Source organism: Amblyomma mixtum, chromosome 3 (assembly GCF_055824585.1).
Source record: "Amblyomma mixtum isolate Tamu chromosome 3, ASM5582458v1, whole genome shotgun sequence".
NCBI classification, from domain to species: Eukaryota; Metazoa; Arthropoda; class Arachnida; order Ixodida; family Ixodidae; genus Amblyomma; species Amblyomma mixtum.
In genome coordinates, this window is record NC_143014.1 from 256803002 (window position 1) to 256828994 (window position 25993).

Below are 25993 nucleotides of genomic sequence, written 5' to 3' on the forward strand. Positions count from 1 at the left end.
TCGAAGTTTGCTTGGAACCTCTAAAAAGGAGAGAAAGCGATATTATCATGAACTTCTAGAGCGTGAAAAATGGAAACAGCAGTACCGTATTTACTCGCATAATCCTCGCACTTTTTTCGCAGAAAATCTGTGCGAAGTTAGGGGGTGCGATAATTACGCGGGGAAAATTTTTGAACAATGCTTTGGAGTGCTGAAAGCAAATGTAAATAGGCTGTGAACCGGGGTTCTCAAGCCAGCTATTGTAAATTTAACCAAAACTTCAATTGCAAGCAGGACTTACGTTTGTAATAAAACCACAGAGATGACAAACACTAGCTGCAGAAACACTTTATTTGCGAAGGCTGGCCGCCCACAACATCACCATCACTCAGAGTCCACGGAGTCCACGTCGACATTGCCATCGCTATCGCTGGTCGCTGCTTCGTCGGCTTCCTCAGCTTCACCCTCTTCATCTTCGTCCCACACCAAGTGGTCTTCTGTCGCGTCCAGGGCGTTGGAAATGCCAGTTTTCTTGAAACTCTTCACGACCACGTCAGCGCCAATCATGCTCCATGCATCTGCTACCCAGCTGCACAGCAGCTTCTCGCTCTCTTGAATTTTTTTATGTAGCCCAAAGATTCCGCTTTGCTTTGAAGTAATCATTTTCTTTCCTATCTGAGCTGTAGTTGTCTTAGGCTGTAGCTGGGTCGTCCGCTCCTTTGTATCTGTTAGTCCTTTTATCATTAGTTTGGTAATGCTATATTTTGATAGTGCATGCACTTTTCCTTAGTTCTGTCAAGTGATGTTCGGGATGCGATGATTATGCGAGGAAAAAGAAAATTCCAATTTTCGATAGGCAATGTGGGGGGTGCGAGCATTATGCGAGTAAATACGGTAAGTAAAATTTTAGAACTAGTTTTCTTGTATATGTCCAGGGATGGCACACCGCATTGCCGTGTACTGAATTCTCTTGCCTCAAGGGCAAGGAAGGATGAATTCATTGCTCCTCGACCACTGCTGAAGCGGACATTGAGCTCCGGCTCACCGACCCGTTCTCTGCGAACAAAGGCTAGAGCCGAGCACAGTAAATTTGCATGCTGATACTCTGTGGTTAGTTGTAGTTGCAGAGACGTGTCGACAACCTCAGCACACAACATTTCTAGGTATAATAACTCCATACCGCGTAAATCCACAGTCCGCCCTTAAATTCTTGCTTTGAAGAATTAAAATGAAGCTTTTATGTCCAGATGAGAAGTGAAGGGAAGTCACTTCTGTCGCAGTGAAGAGCGGATCAAGTTTTCCGACGCATTATTTGTGCGATAACTTATTTGCATAGTTTCATGATCATATTCTATTTATTTCTTACGCAGGAGCTGTAGGGAAAGCTCCTTTCTTCCCCATAGCTCTTGTTTAAAAATCGGAGGGTCTGTGTACGCGTCTGTCTACGGAGCGGAGGTTAGATACAACGAAGCGAATAGAGGCATTGCACGGATGCGCATCTTTCCCGTATCCATAAGCGATTGACGGCCAACATCTGTTCCGCGTGCGTGTCGTCTTAATTGCCTTTGCCGATCTGCCTTCGCCTACTGCCCCCTGCATTTGGATCCCAAAACAACGAGAAACAGTGAAAATAAACGAGCCGGTCGCGGTTCAACTACTGCTGAACCTGGTTAGAGAGTGAAAGCTGTGGCTTATCGGGCAACTATGCGTTGCTTGCCGTCTGTAAATGTTCAGGGCATTCTGGACACTGGATAGGCAGCGTGCCCACCCTGGGAGGTAGCATTTAATGGTTGATCACAAGAGTTTGCTCACCCAATGAACGCCGTGACCTATTGCTGCAGTGCCGAGTGTCTGCCACAGTGTTGTTAGCGCTAAAGCATGCAGCCCTTATCTTTCTCTCACCACCCCACATACCTCAAAGCGCGATTCAGGCGTCCAGGGAGCCAGTTAGGCGCACTTCTTTTCCTTAAAGTCATCGGAGTCTAAAACGTTGCCAACGCCACTGAAAACAATGATCGCCTGCGGCCTATGGCTTCAGTTCCGCGTTTCTGTCACAATGTTGTCAATGCCAACACATACAGCACATATCTGTCACTACCGCCACATAGTTTAAAGCGCGACTGATGTGTCCACTATTCCAAGGGGGCAGTTTGCTCCACTGGTTTCTTAGCTTAAAGCACGACTAAGGTGTCCACTGTCCCAGGGGGCCTGTTATGTGCCTTCCCTTTGCTTTCGAAGCTGCGGCTCTTCGTCGGTTTCGTAGCTTACCTGAATAACCAACTCGCCCAATCTTCCGCTTTAACACGTACACATATGCCACTGCCGTACTGTACGAATACTTGTCTTAATCTGAGATGCAGCTGGAAAGATTCTGTACACTGCAGTCTTCTGTACGCACAACACTTATTGCTCGCAACTGAAGTTTGTTTCGCTTGTTTTTTAATGATCTGGTGGACACTTCTTTCCACCTTTTCACAAATGCCATCAACCCTTCCCTCCGTGTTGTTCATCCCAGAACTGTTTTTTTTTCCAACTCTTCTAGAACGCTTCTGTCATGCACGAGAAGTTTCTTTGAGTGGTAGAAAGTTAAAGCCATTGTAATATGTCTTGGCCTTCCATTTTCACTCTCTGCCTCTATGGCCCTACCTTCCCTAATGTTGAGTAGCATTTTTGAAGACATTTTTTTCCAGCTGACTTCTTCACCTTTCTTGATATTAAACCTTTATCTCTTACGAACAATCTAGTTGCAATGAAAGGAGCTGCCTTGTGCTGCTACAGATGCATAACTCTGGACCTACAGCTAAGGAACTGTAGGGCAGCCTATGACAAACTTTGCTTGACCCCTCGCATTCTGGTGCGTACTTGCATCAAAGGCAAGCACAGCACGGCTCCTCCGATGGACCATAATTCTTTACAGATTATTCAATGGAACTGCAGGGGCTTTCGGCGTAAGCGCGATCCGTAGAGTAAGGTTAGGCCAAGTCCGGATTAGGAACGCTTGCGCTCTGTGGCCACTGTTTTTGAATCGCTTATCGTCCACCTGCCACCTAGGCAATGTGCCTTCGTGACGCAGTCACAACATTCCGGATGGTTATATATACAGTGGCGAACAAATACCTAATATTTTAAAAGTGTTTTCATAATGATTCATACACCACAGATATAAATGACCTATTTGCTATTTTTAAACATATTATCATGCAATAATGCCCTCTCCTTCCGCAAGTAGTTGCTGAGGGTTTCAATAAATTATGTGTCTTTTTTCTCGGCACTACCCCATGCGTTTGTTTTCCATCTGTTGTAAATATTTTATAACTTGCTCTCAATTTTATGTGACAATTCAGCGGTTGAATGTTTTTATAAGCTCTGGACATAGTGTAAGGTTTACAAAACATCATCAATACTGCTCAGATGGCAGTTTTACATGGCCGCAAATATGCGATGAAACACCATCATCCTTCGCTGGAGTCCAAAGCAGCACATTTCATGCCTTAACACATTTTGATGAGATGTAGCCATAGAGGAGCTTCAGTTGTTTCGATCTTCGCAGGAGGCGTGCCAAAACAACCAGCCATGTTTTTTAGAAAGACAGTGTGCGCACGAGCCCCAAGAAACACTAGGCTGACTGTTATCGACATTTACGCACATTTGGGCCTGCTATCAGGCGCTCAGTAACTCCATGGACTGTGAGGCGTCATCTGCAATGTGCTGAACTAAGCAGGATGAGCCCACCTCAAGCCCCGCGAGGAGTTTGGTTTCTAGGGCTATGTGTGCAAAGGAGCACCTGGTGGGGATAGTTGAAGAATGGAAAAGGGCGAGTTGTTTAAACGAATCCAAGCCCCCTGGCGGGGACAGTTGAAGAATGGAAAATGGGGATTTGCTTAAACGAATCCAAGCTCTTGTGCTACGGGAATGCGGCATTCATTGCATATGTCGCCCCGCCCCAAACGAAATTTATATGTATCTCCTCACCAACTTCCCACGTTAGGAATGTATTGTAGGAATAGGTAGAAATGTAGTGGCACAGGGCTGACTCTCCGCTCGTGCGGTTCGTCTCGACTGAATTCAATGTGTCACGAGTGAAGAGGTCATTCAAGGCAATCTTGAAAAGGTTATGCTTCCATAGGCACGCAATAATCTCCGATTTCAGTATGTGTTACAATAGAATTACGAAACGAAACACTCTTCTACGCTTGTGAAAAACTGGATGAAGAAGGGGTCTGTGGGCTTTATGGAGTGGACAAGGTGGTCTATAGAGATTATTTTAATTGAATACCTTTGGATAAGCATTGTGCATCGTCCGAGAGACAAAAAAGCCAGCAGCGCAAAGCATATAGCCGAGGGGCTGTTCCAAAATTGGGAAAACATGGAATAGAGGTTCACAGCAAGCTTCCAGGACTCCACGCTTTCGCAGAGTCAAGCAGTGGTCAACAGCAAAGGCTTGCGTGTGATGTACTGATGCATTAGTTTATTGTGAAAAGACTTTGGTCGAATTCTTGCCGCATATTGTAATAAAAAAAGATTCCTCAGTCAATACCTCCATGGAGAGCAGAAATCAGTTGATAACGGATATGCTCTGGCACAAATTGTCCCTTAATATGGGAATCCACGTTGCTTGCTATCATGTAAAGAGACTGGTATTGTCGTCCCACCAACTTCATGCGCGAAGTTTAGCGTGGTAAAGGAAAAGTTAAATCCGAAGATCTGAAGTTTTGTACTTGTTGACCACTGGATACACATGGGCACTTCGAGCACAGCCTTGCGGAGAGGTTGTCACCTGACCACTATGGCAGGTGGGGCGCCTGCTAGGTGGAGGCTTTACACAAACACACAATGGCTAAACGGGGGGAATGGCCACTAAAAGTGCAAGTGCACTAGAAGCGCCATTGCTGGAGGAATAAGAAACTCCATATCCGTTAGAGAAGCTAATGCTCTTCTATGTTCAGAAGCGAGGCAATGACACCGCAGTGGAGGGGTGCGGATAATTCTGAACTACTTGGGGTTTCTTTTCGTCCTCTGCACTGAGGGCAAATTTCACGTTTCTCAGCTGATGCGGTTTCCTGATCTCAAACGAGAGGCCACCCTTACTCCCTTAGCTCAAGGAAGCGTCCAAGGGAGCTGTATAGTTTTGGAACCGTGCTTAGCCACTCCTTGGCTAAGGAGACAGACACACAGCGACGAGGAGCCGCTTGTACGCGCCTGCTGGGGATAACATTCGCCTAACAACGTAAATATATTTGCTTAGACTGAAAGGAAAGTGTGTACGCGTCTATCTCTGCATTTGTTTTGAGGTGCATGTGTCTAAGTGCACTCGTTTTGCATTTCAGTTCTCTTGATGCATTGGCAAGAAAACGTGATTGGTCTGGCAACGTGGCATTGTTTACGGTTCGACGGCAGCAGTGAATGTGTGCTCTAATATACTGAACTCGACGTCGCCGTAGCTGCTCGACAAGCGCTGCTACACAAGCGCAGAGCGACAGTTTGTGGAATGAAGCATGTGATTAGGTCAGGGAGCGAGAGAAGCCAGCTTCAAGTAGCGTTTTTTCTTCCTCAAGGATGAGACGCTTCAAGAGACTTACTAAGGCGTATTTAAAAACTCACCGAAGGACGGTGAGCATACTAGAACTTCCCCTCCATTTAGTTCGTTGCCCGCTAGCACAGCGCATGCCCTTGTGTCATATGTAAACCGCAGAGATCAGTCGTATTGCTATTTTAAACCCGCACTGCAGTATCAGTGCAATCCCGTTTTGCATTCCTCGATCATGGAAATCCTAACTAAGCGGCCCGGATCGAACCATCATGGATGTACTATCAGCAAGAAATGAAACGCGAACAAGACAACCGAACCACGGACTGCAAAATACGCGGCTCTTTGCCGCGATGAGCTCTATACTAGCTCCTACTATATTTATTTTGAAGGCGCGAAGACTTTTCTTTAGATGTGCTGTTCAACCTCGCTTGTATTTCTAATCCAGGAGCTAATATGTTGTTGTTTTTGTGTTGCCACGTCACTTTTCTTCTTCGCGTTTCATTCGTTGCTGATAGTACAAATGTAATCTACCACTCGATGGACGTAATGTGTCTAGTGAGCCTTAAAAAAAGCAACGATCAATTGCGCCTTCTATGATATTGATACATGCATTCGAAGAAGAGACAGAAGTAGCGCATGCGCTAGAAGAGGAAGAAGTTAGTTGGCTCTCTCGCGCGCGCTCGAACCACTAGGGGACCGCCGCAGGTTTTTCGTCTCTGCGCGGGTGTTCTTTTTGGCGTTGCACGCTACAGTTTGGTGGAGCAGTGCTGGGTACGCTTCCCGACCTGCAAACTCCGTACAGCGTCACTACGGACCTCGCACCGGTTCACCAGCGACCCAGCCGCCGTCTCCGCGGAGAGTCGCTTGAATTTGGGCCCCTTCCCCCGCCAACAAGGACGACGCAGCCTCGACCGCCGAGTCCAACTGACATGGCCACTGACACCAGGACCCAGCCGCCGATCCAGCCTCTACCGTCGAGTCCAACTGCCATGGCCGCTGACACCAGGCCCCTGGCGCCGATCCTTTGCCACCCACCGCGAACACCGCCATCTTTTCACGGTGACGTGTTCGAAGACGCTGAGGACTGGCTGGAGACGTTCGAGCGGGTCGCACGCTACAACGGCTGGTGCGACGAGCGCAAGCTGAATAACGTCTATTTTGCCCTGGAAGAGTCTGCTCGGACGTGGTTTGAAAACCACGAGGCTACACTTCCCACCTGGGAGACGTTTTGCCGGAGTCTCCTGGCTACGTTCCCCAACGCTGACCGCCGGGAGAAGGCCGAAGCTGCGCTGCACTCCCGAAATCAGCGCACGAACGAAAGCGTGCGCATGTACACCGAAGACATGACCCGTCTTTTCAAGCGCGCCGACCCCAACATGACAGAGGAGAAGAAGCTGCGCCATCTCATGCGTGGGGTTAAGCAGGAGCTGTTCGCGGGCCTCGTGCGCAGCCCACCCCGCACGGTGGCGGAATTTCTAACCGAGGCGACCACGATGGAGACGACGCTGCAACAACGGGCCCGCCAGTACAACCGGGACATCAACTGCATGGTGCCCGAAGGCTTTTCGTCGTGTCTCGGCGGCAATGCAGACACCTTGCATGAACTAATTCGCTCCGTTGTCCGGGAGGAACTGCAACGGATCCATCTGCCTCAGGTTGCACCTGCGCCGCTGGCAGCGCTGTCCGAAGTTGTCAGGGACGAGGTGCGACAGGCTGCGCAGGCACCTCCTGTCCCCGAAGCGCCATCCCGGTTCGATGACCGACCCATGTACGCATCTGTTGTACGTCGCACGACAGGCTACGGTCCCATTACCCCAACGCCTGGCGTGAGCAACATCGGCACATGTCACGCAAGCGTGCCTGGCTACGGTGTGACCCCGTCGACCTCCGTGAGTAACATCGCCACGTATTCTGCAACCGCATCTGCTACAGCTGGGCCACGCCCTCGCAAGTCGGATTTGTGGCGTACACCGGACCGCAGGCCTCTCTGCTACCACTGTGGGGAGCCTGGTCACCTCTACCGCGCCTGTCCGTACCGCCAAGTGGGCCTTCGCGGTTTCCATCCCGACGCACCCTGCCCTCAGAACGGCGAACGACCGCATGAGATTGCACAGCATCTCTGGGCACGCCAGAACCCTGCCTACTCTGGAAGGCGCGAGTCCCGTTCCCCTTCGCCTCTCCGTTATCGCTCTTCCAGCCCTGGCCGCCAGAGTAGCTCTGCTGGCCGTCGCTCGCCGAGTCCGCGTCGGGAAAACTAACACCAGCGACCTCTGGAGGCAAGGCCGCTGACGTCGGGACGTGTCAAGATCCTCCATCGCGGAACCCTCGAGCCGACGATACCCGGACAGAGAGAGGCAGCGACAGTATCAGATACGCTGCATCCGATTTGCGTGTGACAATTGATGGCACTGACATTACCGCGCTGCTCGATACCGGTGCTGATTACTCTGTTATGAGCCGTGCCTTCGCTGGAGAACTTAAGAAGGTTCTGACACCGTGGACGGGGACCCCCATTCGCACCGCTGGTGGCCACCTAATTTCCCCTGTGGGCAAGTGCACGGCTAGAGTTGGGATTAGTGGTTTTGCGTACGTTGGTGAATTTGTCGTACTCCCCGAGTGTTCCAGAGACTTGATTCTGGGGATCGACTTCCTGCAGTCGAACGGCGCTGTGATTGACTTTCAGGAGGCACGTGTCACGTTCTCGACCAAACAGGCCGTGGCGCGCTTTGACTCCCGCGATCCCTGCAGCAACGCTCTGCGCATTGTCGAGAACGACGTCACGGTGCCGCCGCGGTGCAGTGTTCTGGTGCTCGTGCGGAACGACCTCTTTCATGACTACGAGGGCCTAGCGGACAGCCATAGTCCACTGCTGCTTAAGCGGGGACTTGCCGTTGCAAGAGGTCTCGTCCAACTACGTGACGGCCGCACCCACGTCCTCCTGACTAACTTTGCCAACGAATATCAGCACCTGGCCAAAGGCATGACTATTGCCTTCCTCCACGACGTTGCTGAGCTTCCAGGTTTGTGCACCGTGGGAGGACCCTCTCCGGAGTATGCTGGCCCACATCACGTTCTTCAGTCAGTCAGAATAAATCCTGCCTGCCGTCGGTTCAGAGGGATCTTCTGTCGGCCCTCTTGGCAGAATTTGCGGACTGTTTCGCTACGTGCTCGAAGGTCGGCCGAACTCCACTCGCCAAGCATCGTATCATCACTGACGAGACTACGCGACCCGTCTGCCAGCGCCCATATCGTGTTTCCCCGGTGGAGAGAGAAGCCATTCAGAATCAGGTTGCCGAGATGCTTGCAGACGATGTCATTCAGCCGTCCACCAGTCCGTGGGCATTGCCTGTGGTTCTTGTCAAAAAGAAGGACAATACTCTGCGTTTCTGCGTGGACTACAGGAAACTTAACAGCGTGACCAAAAAGGACGTTTACCCGCTGCCCAGGATAGATGACGCGCTCGACCGATTGCGGAACGCCAGATACTTCTCGTCATTGGATCTTAAAAGCGGGTACTGGCAAATCGAAGTGGACGAGAGAGACCGGGAGAAGACAGCTTTCGTGACGCCTGACGGCCTCTATGAGTTTAAAGTGCTCCTATTTGGTCTGTGCTCAGCACCGGTTACTTTCCAACGCATGATGGACACTGTCCTCTCCGGCTTGAAATGGCAGTCCTGCCTGGTGTACCTGGACGATGTCGTTATATTTTCGCCCACCTTTGACCAACACTTGGAGCGGTTGCGCATTGTGCTACAAGCGCTCAAATCCGCGCAACTCACCATCAAAGCCGAGAAATGCCATTTTGGCTTTGAGGAACTTCGCTTTCTTGGTCACGTTGTCAGCGCACGAGGTGTTCGCCCGGACCCTGACAAGACTGCTGCCGTCTCAGGTTTTCCACGCCCAACTGACAAGAAGGCCGTTCGCCGGTTTTTAGGCCTGTGCTCCTATTATAGGCGCTTTATTCAAGATTTCTCGAAAATCGCGGAACCGCTGAACGCACTGACCCGTGACGACACGCCCTTCCTGTGGGGGACCGACGAAGAGGCTGCATTTGTCGAGCTTCGCAGCCGTCTGCAAAGCACTCCGATACTCGGCCATTTCGACGAGCATGCTGCCACGGACATTCACACTGACGCCAGCAATGTTGGCCTTGGTGCAGTACTGATCCAGTGGCAAGACGGTGCAGAACGGGTCATCAGTTATGCTAGTCGGACACTTACGCGCTCCGAGACCAATTATTCTACGACGGAGAAAGAATGTCTTGCAGTGATATGGGCCATCTGCAAGTTCCGACCGTACCTCTACGGACGACCCTTCCGTGTGGTAAGCGACCACCACTCCTTATGCTGGCTGGCGAGCCTCAAAGACCCCTCAGGACGCTTGGCTAGATGGAGCTTACGCTTGCAAGAATACGACTTAACAGTAGTTTACAAGTCTGGCCGCAAGCATCAGGATGCGGATTGTCTGTCGCGCGCGCCTATCCCAATCAATACCGAAGAAACCACCGATGATTTTCCTTTCCTGGGCTCTGTTAGTACCACCCAAATGGCGCAGCTTCAGAGGGCGGACACGGAGTTGGCGCCGCTCATCGATTACCTCGAAGGCAGTGAAGCTCCCATTCCGCGTGTTTTTCTTTGAGGGCTTCACACCTTCACTTTACGGTCTGGTGTTCTCTACAAGCGCAACTTTGCCAACAGCGAAGAAGTGTTCCTACTTGTCGTACCATCACAGCTGCGGTCTGAGATCTTGAGTGCCTGTCATGATGCACCATCCGCCGGCCACCTTGGAGTCAGCCGTACACTCGCGCGGATTAGACAAAAGTATTATTGGCCCAGGTTACTCCCATCGGTGCGGGCCTACGTCAAAACATGCCGTGAATGCCAACGTCGGAAGACTCCTCCATTGAAACCGGCCGGATTTCTTCACCCCGTCGATCCACCGAAGACCCCTTTCCATCAAGTGGGCATGGACCTCCTTGGCCCATTTCCGAAGTCTTCGTCTGGAAAGCGTTGGATAGTCGTTGCGACTGACTACCTCACACGGTACGCTGAGACCACGTCTCTTGCCAAAGGCACTGCTGCTGAAGTGGCGCAGTTCTTCGTCCACAACATTGTCTTGCGTCATGGAGCACCCGCCGTTGTTGTTACTGACCGGGGAACTGCTTTCACGGCCCGCTTAACCCAGTCCGTGATGACTCTGACGCACACGAGCCACCGACGTGCTACGGCGTATCACCCGCAGACAAACGGGTTGGTAGAGCGACTCAACCGCACACTAGCCGACATGCTATCAATGTACGTTGACGTCGAGCATCGAACTTGGGACGCCATTCTGCCGTACGTAACGTTTGCATACAACACCGCCCTGCAGGAAACAACCCGACTGACCCCCTTTCAGCTTGTCTTCGGTCGCCAGGTGACCACTCCGTTGGATGCTATGTTGCCCGTCGACCCTTACTGCGACTCTGACGCTGACATCGACGTAGATACCTTCGTTCAGCGTGCTGAGGAAGCGCGTCAACTGGCCCGCCTGCGCATCCACCGTCAACAGGAGGCTGACGCCACTAAGTACAACTGTGGACGCCGTTTCGTCAGTTATGCTCCCGGCGACCTTGTGTGGATTTGGATACCTGTTCGTCGCCGCGGGCTCTCTGAAAAGCTGCTGCGCCGATACTTCGGCCCTTACGAAGTAGTGCGCCGCATCAGTGATGTGACTTATGCAGTTGCTCCCGCCCCGACAGCTTGTTCATCGCGCCGGTCGCACCGAACTGAAGTCGTACACGTTGTTCGCATGAAGCCTTACCACGACCGGCTACCTGACTGAACTGCGGTCCACTGCAGCTGTGTTCTACCCTTTCGCTGACTTTTCACTCCCAGCCGCATCGTGTCGATGCTGCAGAAGAGGGGGGCAGTGATACATGCATTCGAAGAAGAGACAGAAGTAGCGCATGCGCTAGAAGAGGAAGAAGTTAGTTGGCTCTCTCGCGCGCGCTCGAACCACTAGGGGACCGCCGCAGGTTTTTCGTCTCTGCGCGGGTGTTCTTTTTGGCGTTGCACGCTACAATATTAAGCTAACGGTCCTACCGTGGTTGAAAAAGATAGGAATTGGCCCATTTAAAGGCTTAGAACTATTCAATAGCCGCTGAATGAATAAACACAATAGAAAAATTAAGGACTAATGGCTCATGTCACGTGACACTAACGCTCACATTTATACTTGATTAGTTTGACGCTTTCGCTCTAAGGCGAGGCTTCAGATGCATGACATAATATTTCTGGATGGTGTAGATAGGCGGAGGTGTGTCGGGAGTGCTGTTTTGAGGGTGGGTAGCCTCCCAGCAAAGATGGTGGGTGCGGAGGGGACGGGTAGCACGTGTTTCTGGAGGCCAGCTGCCTTTCCCACTGTGGCTTTAAATTTGATTTCGCCGTCACCTTTTCGTTCTGCTGTTGCGTAGTCTTCTTGTGAGTGAAGGAGGATAGACATAAGAGTCTTGGTTATAGTGAGTGCTTCTGGCACGTAATGTACAGCGGGCAGTTTGTGAGCGCACAATATGGAGGGCGAGATTTAGTGGTGATTGGGTAGGGTTGTGAATCGAAGGTGACGGTGGGCAGATGGGCAGCCGCCGAGATAGCGGAGTGCTGCGGACATGAGCGTTGTGGGTGTTTCTTGTGGATAGTGCAGGCTCCTAGCGTGGACTACAGGCTTCCTGGGAACAGACATCAGATTTCCAGAGAGGGGATGCGGTACAGAACCAGTCCTGTGTAGTGGCCACCGCGACACTAGCTTGGTCTTACCTGGCCAAACATGGGGGTTGGGTTATAGGAACTCAATGAGAATAAGTTATGAGAATTGGGATGGGGAATAAAACAGCATGGATTTTGTAAACCGATCTTAAGAAACTCGGTCCGCTCATACCCAGGCCTCCGTAGAGCAGGAGCGCCCTCCAGCGAACCCTGCAGATATTGTTATCTCTGCTCCTGTTGCCCGAACGACGAGCCTCCTATTGGAGCAGCGAAAACTGCAGCGTTCTCTCGATTATAAGGCGCTTTGGGGCTTACTCTTGCATACGCTCGACAAAGCTGAAATTTGTTTTGTTTTGTTCACACTGCAAAAGTCCGTTACACAAATCTCTAATATAGGGGAACTAATCCTTCTTGTGTTCCTTCCTTACTTAAAAGGTGGAAAGCTTTATCGCTAGAGGGTCTATATAGTTTTTCCACACTTGCTAGCTGGGACTAGGAATTGACTGTCAGCCTTTATTGGTGCCGCCGCGGCTAATGGTGACCACCAACTACGAATGTTGGCTACAGATTCTCGGAGTCAGCCAAAGGCGGCTTCCCCATTACAGTATCTTCGTGTGCCTAGCCGAAATCCCTATAGGGGCACACGGAAAGCAGTCTAGAACTAAACGCGCGGCGTTTGGAGATCTGCCGCACATTTTTCTGTTTTGCGTTTTTTCGCAGAACTCCCCATTGAACTACCTGCCGGCCCCCTCGCCAACATCTGGCATCCAGTTTGATGGGCGCAGTTGGGCTCAGAATTGCAGAAGAGCTCACTGCCTTTTGTACTTGGCTTTGAAGCTCCAGCAAGCAGGTCTGAGCAAACCCAGCTCACCGCCGTCGCTGGTGGTGAAAAATGGAGGGAATTGAGAGCAGCCTCGGGGCATCAGCGACGGAGGAAGATACAATGGGCTTGAAACAATGGGAGTTCTGGCCCCACAATTGGTAAGTCATAGATAACATCGTTCTTATCCTCCCAAGTTCTGGCAAGGACCATTACGCGATGGGATGTCACCGTCCAATCCCGAACAATTACTGCAGTTATCCATGTACAGAACAAAGTAAATGTTATCCTTAAGACCCTGTATGTATGATAGAAGTCCACAGTCTTTGTAGTCAAAGAAGCCATACGCAAATTTTTACTGCTTGGTTTGATTAGAGAAGGAAGTAACACAGCAGAGCACTATACTAAGAACACAGCATTTGTGTTTTCTCTGTGTTGTCAATTCATTCAGGGTATTATAGAACAAAAACCATTGCTGTGGAGGGGGCCTGAGAATTCTTCCTTGAGTTACGGTGGGAAAGACTGCTTGTTAAGCAGGAAAAATATGTTTTTGGAAATATGTGAGAATTGGGATCCGATTGGGGAGAAGATTTTCAAAGAATTATCCTTGATTGCTCTGCCTCCTTTCCATGCCCCCGTAAAGGGACAGCAGTTTCAGCGCCATCCTACACGGGCCACAGCAGCTACTCCAGCTCTACAATGCACACAATTCAACTCCATAGAGCCTGGAGCATCCCAAGACCTTGAGCATCCTCCGCTGGAGAAGGTGCGTTGGTGAATTCTCGTGGGCCGCCGTGGCCGTCTCTGACCTCAAATATCAGGCTTTATCTCAGGCAGCCCTGGGGCTGATTACTTTATTTGCTAGGTAAGAAGGTACCAGATTGCTTTTGAAAAATTATGACATTCGGTTCCACGCTGATATAGATGACTGTCGGTCTTCCATGGCCCTTTCGAGAATGCACGCTGCTGTCTTTAAATTAAGCGCATTAGAGAGCGGTGGCGATTTTGGACCTCGGCAACCGCAGTGCAATCTCATTTCCATCGGCATTGCTGAGTGTTTCAATTCTTTGTGGGCACAACGCAGTTCTAAAAAAATATAACAATGACTGCCATTTTCTCGCAGAATCTTGCTGCACTCTCTTGTTTTCTCAAAATTGCAACTTTAAAATACCCCCAAAGATTTACGCGGAGTTCGCTATTGGTGGACAACAGACAAAGATAATTGTGGTCTCTAGGTGATATAACTTCATTATCCTGGCAATAACATCCGGTTAGCCTGTGTTTATTATTTTGTCATGCAGTCCAACAGGAAGAAAACACTATGGAGTGGTTTTACACTGGCTCATTTCTTTAAATATATGAGTTCACGTAAATGAATTCACTGCAGGTATTGAAAGTTGTAGCCAAATATGCCTGTGCAAAGCTGAACTGTAACAGCTTTTCCCGGGAAAGTTGTTTTATCTTTATTTATGTTTTAGTAGTGACTCAAAAACGAATAGGATCGATCAGCCTTTGCTTTGGGCCTGTTGGTGTTTAAAGATGTTATAGACGTATTATTCCACCACGCAAAAAAAGAGCACGCTACACGTGAAGGTGGACAAAATATGATATGAAGTAATGCGTCGTTCGTCATAACACCTTACTGTGTATTTTGGTCACGTTAGGATCCCCAGAATTGCTAAGATTGTAAACAACATGTGTAGATTGAATCCAGTTACGTGGGGTAAAATAGTGAGAGAATTTTTCAAGCAGTAAGGATGGGACAGAATGTAGCTACCGCAATAAATACGTTGTCTTGTACGACTTACCTTATTAATAAAGTGAACCGCATTCTCCAACATGGTTCCTCTGCCAGGAGTGAGGTCAACTTTTAACACAGAGTCGTACGTTTAACTCGCGTAGCCGGTCCTACTGTCGCGTGAAGAAAGAACAGCTAGTGTACACTATAGAACAAAAAAACAACTTTAGGCAATAATCTGAACTTCGTGAAGTTATTGCAATCGCCGATCAAACAGAAACCCGCTGTTCCGAGGAGTGGTTTGTATTGGCTCTAGGACTTTTTGCGGAACACTCAGACTAGCTCTTTCGTCGAATATGTTGGACAGTATTTTGACTTACACCATTAGGTGCCTTATAGTATTTCACAGCTATTTCAGCGTTCAAGAAAGGCTGCCTGAAAACATTCATATATCAATATCAACAGATTGCCGCTAAATGAAATGGGTGAATTTATTGGTTGAAGAAAAAATACATTTTACCTCCTGACAGCCGAAGTCTGGAGTGTGCTCATTATGCGGGCAAATAATTACTCTATGTTTATAAGGTTCTTAAACGGAACGCGGTGTACTTGCGGAGAACAGCTTCACAAGAAAAAGTATAACGGTATAGCAAACCTAGGTACAAAGGCCCTACAGAGCCATTCTTTGTACTACCTCCTTTATCGAGCGTTCAGACCTTGATTCCAAGACACACTCTGCCTCCACGCATCATACAAAGCCATGTAGAGGCTTTCTTTGTCATGCAGTTTTTAATCTTCACAGAAATATCGCTCGAAAAGTGTGTTGTATTGTAGCAGCGCCAAAATACTGCCTAGGTGGTACTGGCTAAATACCATTCAATAAGAAGGAATATTTCAATGCAGTCCTTAACCCCCCAATAAAGATAAGATTAAGTTATCTGGCCTTATGAATTTGTAACATGAAATAAATACGTGGATAAAGGGCCAATAAAAAATAAAATATGCGTGTTAATGACAATGACGCAACTGAGCACGATACTAAAAACACAGAGCTTGTGGGCTCTCTGTGATGTCCATTTTTTTCCAGGGCATTAAAGAACATAAAGCATTGCCGTGGATACGGCCTGAGAAGGATCCTGTGAGATCAGTTGCGAAATGTTTGATTACTAAGAAGGAAAAATGGGCAGTTGGAATTTGGTGAAACTTGAAATGTTAATGGAGACGAGATTTTTATGGAATCATTCTGACAAACTCTGGCTCCTTTTCAGGCCCCCATTGAAGTATTTTCTAATTGAGGGAGTCTAACCCTTATGCTCCTTCCATGCCAAGCTTAAAAGGTGCAAAGCCCTCTCCCTAGTAGTTCGGTATATGCAAATAGCTTTGCCAGACTTGCTAACTGGGACAAGAAATTGACTGTCTACCATTAATGGTGCCTCCGTTCTTGCTGGCATACGTCGACTACAAATGATGGCCATAGGGTCTCGCAGCCAGCCAAAGGCAGCTTCCCCTTTACATTATCTTCATTCACACAGCGGAATCCTCTCTAGATGCACAGGAAAACTGGACTAGAACTCAGTGTGCGGCGGCAGACGCTCTGCCTCACATTTTGGTCTTTTATTGCGTTTTGAAGGTGGATTTTCATGAAACTCACCATGGAACCCACTGCAACCACCCTCGCCAATATCTGGCATCATGTTTAATGGGTGCAACTTGCCCTCAGTATTGCATAAGAGCTCATTGCCATTTGTCCTGCTCGGAGCAAGCAGGACACGAGCCACAACGGCGTTGGGGCGTCAACGATGCAGGAATGAGAAATAGGCTTGAAACAATAGGATTTCTGCCCCCATAACCGGTCAGTCTTAGATATCATCGTTGTTATCCTCGCAAGATCTGGCAAGGACTATTACGCCATGGGATTGCACCATCCAGTCTCCATCAGTTCCTGCGGTTATGGCCCTGCAGAGCAACAAATGTCATCCTTAAGGCCCTGTATGTACGATAGAAGTCCGCAGTCATTTCAATCAAAAAAGCCATGCACAAATTTTTACTGCTTGGTTTACTTACAGAAGGAAATAACGCAGAAGTGCACTACACAAAAAACACAACGTTTGTGTTCTCTCCGTGTTGTTGATTCGTTACGCGGTATTAAAAAACGAAAACATTGCCGTGGAGGGGGCCTGAGAATAGTTCCTTGAGTTGCGGTGGGAACAGATTGCTTGTTAAGCAGGAGAAATTGTTTTTTTAAATATGTGGCAATTTGCAATCTGATTGGGGACACCAGGATTTTCACAGAAATGTCCCGATTCACTCTGGCTCCTTTTTAGGCGCCCGCAAAGGGACAGCAGTGTCAGCGCCAACGTACACCGGCCACAGCAGCTACTCCAGCTCTTCAATGCGCACAGTTCAACTCAATAGAGCCTGGAGCATCCCGAGACCTTGAGCGTCCACAGCTGCAGAAGGTGCGTTGGCGAATTCTTGTGGGCCGCCGTAGCCGTCCCTGGCCTCAAATTTCGTGCTTTATCTCCGGCAGCACTGGGACTGATCACTTTATTTGCTAGGTAAGAAGGGACCAGAACGCTTTTGAAAAATTGTAGTCACTCTCAGTTCCACGCTGTTATGGATGACTGTCGTTCTTCCATACCCCTTACCACGAATATTCGATGGCGTCTTTAAATTAATCTGTGCTGGGAGCGGCGGCGATGCTGTTCTTCGAGAACCACTGAACAATCTTCTGTCTATCGCCGCCGCTGAGGTTCTCAATTCTCTGTGATCGCAAGTGAACCCAATAAAGGGTTCGTGTCAGTGCCACATCAGTCTACAGGTCCATGGTTGGTTTTGTCACGAGAACGTGGCGTCTGGTGAAGATGCAGGGTGGCTTACTTGGTATCGCACCAAAGACGCAACCACTCAATTAGATATGGCCAGTGTTGCTCCAGCAGCCCAAGGAGCTGCCAAGCTTCCAAGGGCTACTGCAGCAAGACTCCGAAGAATAATTGGAGCTGCTAGACTGGGGGACCTACATAACTCATTTCACAAGGTTAGGAAGTGAAGATACGCATTATTCTCGATGGTGTGTTCGGAATGTACAGTCAGGACGGAATGAAACGCGAATACATATATAGCGTACATTTCTATTCTCCAGCTAGATAGCCATTCAGAAATGGTTTAGAAATGTGCGCTTCGGAAGATCTTTTGGCCTCAACCACGAATCAGGCTAGCTGCATATTGCAGCTGAAAGCAAAGAGGTAAAGTATTTCGTTTTGTTCACAGGCACTGTCCCCTTTTCATACTATCCCGAGTAAATGGGATACAAGAATCACGAGGGCTCCCGGACATCGTGGGATGCATTCAAAAGAGAGTTCCTGGAGCCATTCAGGAGCTCTCTTCGTGGGGAAAGAGCGGTCTGTTTGCTTAGAACCCCAGTCCACGTCTCTAGCACGAAGCAAGTGTCTACACAGAAGGATCGTGCCTACCCTGAATTGGAAGAGAAGAGAGAAAGTTCGGGACCCGCATTGGAGTAATGCTAAGGCAACGATGCTTCCTCATTTCAAGGCGCTCTTTCTTTTTACAGTAAAACCTCGTTAACCCGGATCTCACAGGACTGGGAAAAATGTCCGAGTTAACCAAATTCCGGATTATCGAATGTACCAAGAAAACGAGAAACAAATGTACGCAGCATGAACATACCTTTATTGCTTGAAAAACTGCGTTATTTTCGTTTGTTTCGTCGCCGGAATCTGCGCTACAACGATCTTTCTCAACCCCATCAGGTGATGGTTCGCACGCTCACTGTCACGGGATTCTACGCAGAATTCCTCTAGAACGGCGAGAGCCTCGGCGGCCTCCTGCACAGTGCGACGTCGCGGCGGCTGATCTAGATTGTCATCATCGGAACACTCATTCTCCTCCATGCCGAGCACTTCCGATATGATGTCATCGTCAGTCAGCTGGCCAGCCACAGCAACACCATCGTCAATGGCTATGCAGTCGGCAAGCTGGACATAAGCAGGCAGGAGAAACTCCAACCTCCTGTCATCCGTCGCTTCGTCACCCATCCTTTGTGGGTTTCTACGTGGACACAAGCCACCACCCACCGCGGGTTCGAGCTTCGCGCGAGCCAAGGGCCCCGATCAGCCGTCACCACCGATGCAGTGCACTCAACCTCCGCTGGGAGGAGAGCGATTCACCGCAAAGAAATAGGCCTCCAAGTTCACAAAGGGGACGTTTATTCACGTCGTCCTTCAGCAGGTACACACACACTCAATAGTCACCCCGTCCCGGGGGCGCGCGAGGGCACGGCTCCGCTGCGCGCACGAAGCGACTCGAGTAATGCACGCCGCTAGCACGCCGCTGCAGGAGAATGTCCCCGCGGCAGTGCTGTGATCTCTCTCTCGTGTCGACCGTTGGGCCGGTTGCGAGAGAGAGTGGGCAATCAACGCAAGGTACGCCTGTCGGAGGTCGCTGGACCCCGCTGGACAGGCTCGAGCCGCTGCAGGTCAGAGGACACGTGCGGGCGAGCTCGAGTAAGCACTGGTCCGAACGGCAAAGGCCGGCACGGACAAAACAGTAGCGTACGCACCTTACGCTGTCTCGGAGGGATCTCTCTCTCTCTGGGCCCCGCTCGGACGGTCGCGGGATGCGCGGCCGCCAAAACAGGTCCCGGATTCCCGCCAAAAGGCGCCAATGGCAAAGGCCCTTGGGGAGCCGGGGCGGAGCTGTGGCTAAATGACAGCATGACAGTGATTAGTCACCCAGCCGCCTCTCCGCCGCCTGAGGCGGGAGCAAGGGAAAGAGGAGAAACAACGCGGGAGGCCGGCTAGCCGCGCAAAGGCGACGGCGGGAAGCCAGGATTCCCACATCCCCCTCTCCTTAAATGCCCTCCTACCCATCGGCAAAGCACGCGGCCAAAATAAAGAAATCAATACACAAAAAAAAACTACACTTCAGTTCCAAAATAAAGAAATCAATACACACACAAAAAAAAAACTAGCTACACTTCAGTTCCAGCCAGAACAACGTAAGAAAACAAAGGGAAAACAAGGCAAACAAACACTGGCATACGCTTCAGTAAATCAAAACAGCTTGCAGATAATATACACGGTACCCAAGACGATGTGAATTCAACTGTACAACTATGTGACAAGTGGGTGACAGTCCCAAAGTTCGGTGGCGCGGCCCAATGGGCCTGTCGGCGACTCACCGCTCGCAGGCTTCAAGTTGAACGGGCTGGGAGGGCCGACGACTGATGGCGGTCTTCTTTCCGTTGATGTAGGGTGCGTTGATGACGACGGGGCCGCGGCAGAGCACTGACCTCGCGCCCTTGGACACGACATCACGTTCGGGCACAAGAAAGTTATTGCAGGGCCCCTTTCACGCCGGCTGAAACGGGCGAGGACGTTCGGCGGCGTCCAGATGTGTAACCTTGTCCACAGCGAGGGGTCCTTCTCATCCTCGCGCTCACGCAGAAGGACACAACGGCACAACTCACAGGCGTCGCCTTGGCTCATGGTTACGCGCGCACACAGTCACAGCCACAACCACGCATACACCGGCAAGTGCGCGGACGCTGGTCGGCGGCAACGATCCCCTGATCAGAAGCGTCCAGAGGCGCCGCGGCAAGGGTCAAAGGGTGCAGTTTCCGCCCCCCATCGCCCCAAACGCCCCGCCAACTTCCCCTCCGTACGGGCTGCACAAAACCCGCGCACCGCGACACACGGCTCCTTAACGAGCCAACCACCCACAGTCGGGCCGGAAATGAGAAAAAGGCGCGCTGTACAAACGACACCTAATCTTTTGCTTCTAGAAGATAAGAGCAAGCACGAGCGGGCTGAAGTTTGCCTATGTACATCTCGGTACGTTAGACAAAAACAGACGAGCAAGCAGGAAACGAAAGTGGCTAGAAACTGACTCAAGCAAACAAATAAATAAACTGAAAAACACACAAGGCTGGAACTGAGCATGCTGCCAAAACAACAACAGAAAAAAACACCGTGCTTCACCTGGGTAGGGCCTGACAAGAAAGCTCGCCAGCTAGCTGAGGCTGCGTGCCTTCGGTTGCGGAAAAGTCCGCCGTCCGGCATCAATCACACCGGTGACCGTCGCCTCAGATTGTACCGGTGCTCTGTACGCTTGCGTTCCGCAGCACCAGTTGTGCCTTTACACTTGCCTTTGATACCAATGGGTACCGGCGCAAGCTCATCAGACCGTGACGCGTAGGCCTTCAGGTCAATGAACCCCTGCTTGCTCCTGGGGAAAGGCCCCATCAAATCGCAGGTGGCCATCTGCCACGGACGCACACTGTCAATCGGTTTCATCATTCCAGGCGGCTTGCCACCCCGTGACTTCACCGCTTGACAGACATGGCAGGAACGGCAATAGCGGATAATGTCACGCTTCATGCCGGGCCACGTCACCGATTGACTCAGTTTTGCAAAAACTCTGGAGTCACTCAGATGACCGGCCAGTGGTTCGTCATGAGAGAATCGCAAAAGTGCGCCTCTTAGACTTTTGGGGATAACCACCTAGAACGGGTCGATGGACTCGTCATCGGTGGCTATGTACTTCAGCACGAGCCCGTCATGGTCCAGCAAATATGACTCCCCGGGGTTCGCCGCGACACACGCTGGCTTCTGCCCCCCTGTGCCCGCTACAATACAAGTAGCGTCACGGCGCTCCGTCTCCCTGAGACCGTCGCTCACCTCGCGACAAAAGGGGTCATTTTGCTGGGCTTTCAGTAGCTCTTACGGCTGAAAACGATTCCAGTCATCCCCGAGGGGAGCATGGTCTCGTCCCCACTCAGGTTTGCAGCCAAAATTTCCGTTCGCGTCGGCACCTCCGAGGCGCTCACGAAGAGCTTTGCCTCTCGTCCGCTTTGCGAAGCGCTGCTCGCCTGTTTGCGGGCTCCCCCTCCTTGCCGCCCGGCGGCTCGTCCGCTGTTTCGACCCCTCCGCCTACAGGCGTCAAGGCGCCGCTGGCGAGTGGGGCACGGGATAGCGCGTCAGCTACCACGTTTGTGCTCCCCTTTCGACACTGCACGGAAAAGTCGTAATGATGTATCAGGAGAGCCCAGCGCGCCAGCCGACCCGCAGGCTCGCGGAGCCGCATCAGCCAACTGAGCGCACTGCACCCCTGCCTCAGTGGAGGCTTGGGCGGGCTACACGAACGAGGGAGGCAAGGCTCCTAGTTCGATGAGCAGCGTGGTTTCCACAGGGAACCAGGCCAGCGCCTCGCCATTCCCAGAGCAGAATTGACTGCTCGCGGGGCACGGCTGCTGCTGTTCGAAACTGCCGGTTGCGGCAGCGTGACACGAACTGCTTTCGCACTGGGCGGAAAGCTTGCACAGCTGAGGCATGCGACCAGCGGATGCAGCGCAGGATGCTTCCGATACAGCTCAAATGGAAGCCGCGTGGTCGACATTTTGGGTTGTCTCGCCGTGAACCCCACTGGGGGCCGCGGCCAACCACGGTGTCTAGCTATTCGAAGGAACAGCAGCCAGCGGATCAAACGACGCTACAACTCCGTAGGGAGCCGACATGTAGCTGCCGAGTGCCCCGCTGGGGGTGTTAGACACGGTGCGCAAGCGTGATCGTCAAGGCGACCTGCTCGGCTAATGTGCCGTCAAAGGCGTAAGCGCCAGTGACTTAGCACGTTGGGCGCCTGTTGTGGGTTTCTACGTGGACACAGGCCACCACCCACCGCGGGTTCGAGCTTCGCGCGAGCCAAGGGCCCCGATCAGCCGTCACCACACACACACTGGGACACCGATGCAGCGCACTCAACCTCCGCTGGGAGGAGAGCGATTCGCCGCAAAGAAATAGGCCTCCAAGTTCACAAAGGAGACGTTTATTCACGTCGTCCTTCAGCAGTACACACACACTCAATTGTCACCCCGTCCCGGGGGCACGCGAGGAGCAAGGCTCCGCTGCGCGCACGAAGCGACCAGAGTAATGCGCTCCGCTAACACGCCGCTGCAGGAGAATGTCCCCGCGGCAGTGCTGTGATCCCTCTCTCGTGTCGGCCGTTGGGCCGGTTGCGAGAGAGAGTGGGCAATAAACGCAAGGTACGCCTGTCGGAGGTCGCTGGACCCCGCTGGACAGGCTCGAGCCGCTGCAGGTCAGAGGACACGTGCGGGCGAGCTCGAGTAAGCACTGGTCCGAACGGCAAAGGCCGGCACGGACAAAACAGTAGCGTACGCACCTTACGCTGTCTCGGAGGGATCTCTCTCTCTCTGGGCCCCGCTCGGACGGTCGCGGGATGCGCGGCCGCCAAAACGGGTCCCGGATTCCCGCCAAAAGGCGCCAATGGCAAAGGCCCTTGGGGAGCCGGGGCGGAGCTGTGGCTAAATGACAGTGATTAGTCACCCAGCCGCCTCTCCACCGCCTGAGGCGGGAGCAAGGGAAAGAGGAGAAACAACGCGGGAGGCCGGCTAGCCGCGCAAAGGCGACGGCGGGAAGCCAGGATTCCCACACCTTTCAGCGTCCTCGGGAGGCACATCTACATCACAGTCGTCAGGGCGGTCAAACCCGCTGTGCCTGAAGGAGTTCGCAATGACCTCCGCCGACGTGTTGCTCCAGACATGGCCTAAGATGTGGATCGTGCTGAGGAGGGTTATGTCATATTCTTGCTCAGCCTCCTTGCAGAGCAGCATCCTTTCCATCACATGCCGTCTGTACTTCATCTTCACGTGCTGGATGATGCCCTGGTCCAGCGGCTGTAGAGCAGCTGTCGTGTTTGGAGGCAGGAATGCAAGCTTGATGCATTCCAGCCCTGTCACATTGGTGTGTGCGCTGCAGTTGTCCACGACAAACAAAAACTTGCGGTTTTTGGCGGAGAAGCAGCGGTCGAGCTGCCGCAGCCAGGTTTGAAAAATATCCATGGTCATCCACGCCTTTCTGTTAGCTTTGTATTCTACAGGCAGGCGGCGAACATTCTTAAAGCACCTAGGGTGATTTGCTTTGCCTGTCACAAGAAGTGGTAGGCACTCTGTGCCCAACATATTTGTGGCGAGGAGCACAGTTCACATTCACTTTATTCCACATTTATCCTGGTACAGAAAAAATGTGAGGGCAAGGACTGAAAGCTGCTAGTTAAGCAGCTTGACTAAGGCCCTTGCCCCCTTTGATGGCAGCGTACAGCGGTTTCAAATCACACAAAAAATTACCGTAAAAACCCAAATATAATACGGACCCACATATAATACGAGGTGCAATTTGAAGGTAGCAAAAATGGAAAAAAAAGTTTTCATCCGCATATAATGCGAGCGAGGGAAATCTTTCGGAAGCCTTTATTTTCATTGCACTTCGCGCTCTTCATGTTCAGTCGTCGTCCGCAGAACTCTCTTCAGAAAGGCCCTTGTCGGACATATCTTCCGTCCCGTCGAGTGCATTGGAGATACCACGTTTCTTAAATGAGCGACTTACAAGCTCCTTGGGGATGCTGGCCCAAGCATCTGCGATCCAGCCACAAAGGATCGCTGGAGAGGCCCGCTTCAGCCGCCCGGAAGGAGTTACTTCGGGGTCTCCTGACCTCATCCACTCAAGGTAACACCGCTTGACGGCATCCTTAAATGGCTTATTTAGGCAAACGTCCAGCGGTTGTAGCTGGGATGTCATCCCTCCCGGAATGACGACGAGTTCGGTGCATGATTCGTGCAGTAGCCTCTTCACTGAATCGGCCAAGTGGCAGCGGAAAGCATCCAACACGAGCAGTGATCGAAGCCCCAGCAGTGCTCCTGGCCGCCAGCACCACGCAGACTTGACCCAGTCAAGCACTAAAGTTTCGTCCATCCAACCCTTGTCCTGACATCGGACGACAACGTTCTTCGGGAACTTCTCACCTTTGGGCAGCGCCTTCCTTTTAAATACGATATAGGGCGGAAGCTTGCAGCCATCCGCAGTGCTGGCCAGCATTACGGTCACCCGCGTTTTCTCGTTTCCAGTCGACCGCACACAAACCTGCTTACCGCCTTTTTCGTGCACTGTGAGCGCTGATGGCATGTCAAGGTAGACAGGAGTCTGGTCTGCATTCCCGATTTGGCCGAGCTGGAAATCGAGACTTCCGCAGCGATATTGCGTGTCGCTGGAAAGCCACAAGCAGTTCCTCGTAACTTTTGGGAAGTTTCTGCGAGATGGAAGTTCGCCGACGCAACGAAAATCCAGCGCGACGCATAAAACGAGACACCCAATGCTTGCTTGCCTTGAAGTTACTCCGCGGAATGCCTTTATCCGTGGCAATCTCTCTCGCTTTAGCTTGGAGCAGCTCGATGTTTACTGCCAGGTGCGCTGCACGCTGTTCTTGCACGAAGGCGACAAGATCCTGCTCAATCTCCGGAAACACTCTACTTTTTCATCCCCGAAAACTCTTTCTCTTGCCGCTGCATGCGAATAAGGCTTCTTTCTGTTTCCTCCAGCCACGAACGCTGCCTTCAGTGACGCCGAACTGCCGCCCAGCTGCACAATTCCCACTGGTCTCGGCAACGAGAATAACCTTTCTTTTAAAGGCAGCTGAGTACTGTCTTCGCGCCTCCGACATCGTGCGAAATTCCAATGCAAGCGTAGCAAGCGCTTACACTACTCAACATCGACAAAATGGCGCAGGAACAACAAAAGATGGAAGGCTATCGACGCCACCACCAGATAGCGCTTCCTCCGCTAATAATATCGATGATGGTAGCGCTGCGCAACGAAACTGAAACTGAGAATATGTGCCGAAAATTGTTTGGATCCGCATATAATACGAGGTAGTAATTTTACATTACAAAATTTGGAAAAAAAACTCGTATTATATTCGGGTTTTTACAGTACACACAATGTTTAGATTAGTTTCTGCAGAAGTTCTCGCACTACAGCACAAAATACGATCAAATAATATTTTATGCGCGTATACCAGAAAGCATTATACCTAGTCAGCACACACACACACATATATATATATAAAAACTCTATACATAAAAATTTATACAACATGTACATACTTCAAAAATGCAATCTGAAACATAGACAAATGTATTTATACAGAAATGTTTCTTTAATTACAACATGCAAATGCCAATCCTTAATCTATTGCTTCATACTGTTAGATTCCTAAAATATATTTAACGAGTGCGGGTCTTGACGCTGTTCTTGTGTCCATGTCTGTGCCTTGAAGTGTGTTTTATAATACTGGCAAGCGATGTTCCAATCTAC

At 50.9% G+C, this 25993-nt stretch overlaps 1 protein-coding gene across 4 annotated transcripts in view; it reads left to right on the forward strand.

Moving 5' to 3' along the window:
* Window positions 1-25993, forward strand: part of LOC149354484 (uncharacterized) — a 78995-nt gene that overhangs the window by 27831 nt on the left and 25171 nt on the right. For 3 of the 4 annotated variants that reach the window (XR_016291333.1, XR_016291334.1, XM_089583340.1), the window contains 3 exons: window positions 12973-13233; window positions 13716-13838; window positions 17135-17269. Coding sequence is in view for 1 of the 4 variants with exons in the window: in XM_089583340.1 (XP_089439466.1) it covers window positions 13210-13233; window positions 13716-13838; window positions 17135-17269 (282 nt within the window). In the remaining 3 variants the exon portion in view is untranslated. The remainder of the gene's footprint in view (window positions 1-12972; window positions 13234-13715; window positions 13839-17134; window positions 17270-25993) is intronic. The other variant, XR_016291332.1, reaches the window with a different exon arrangement.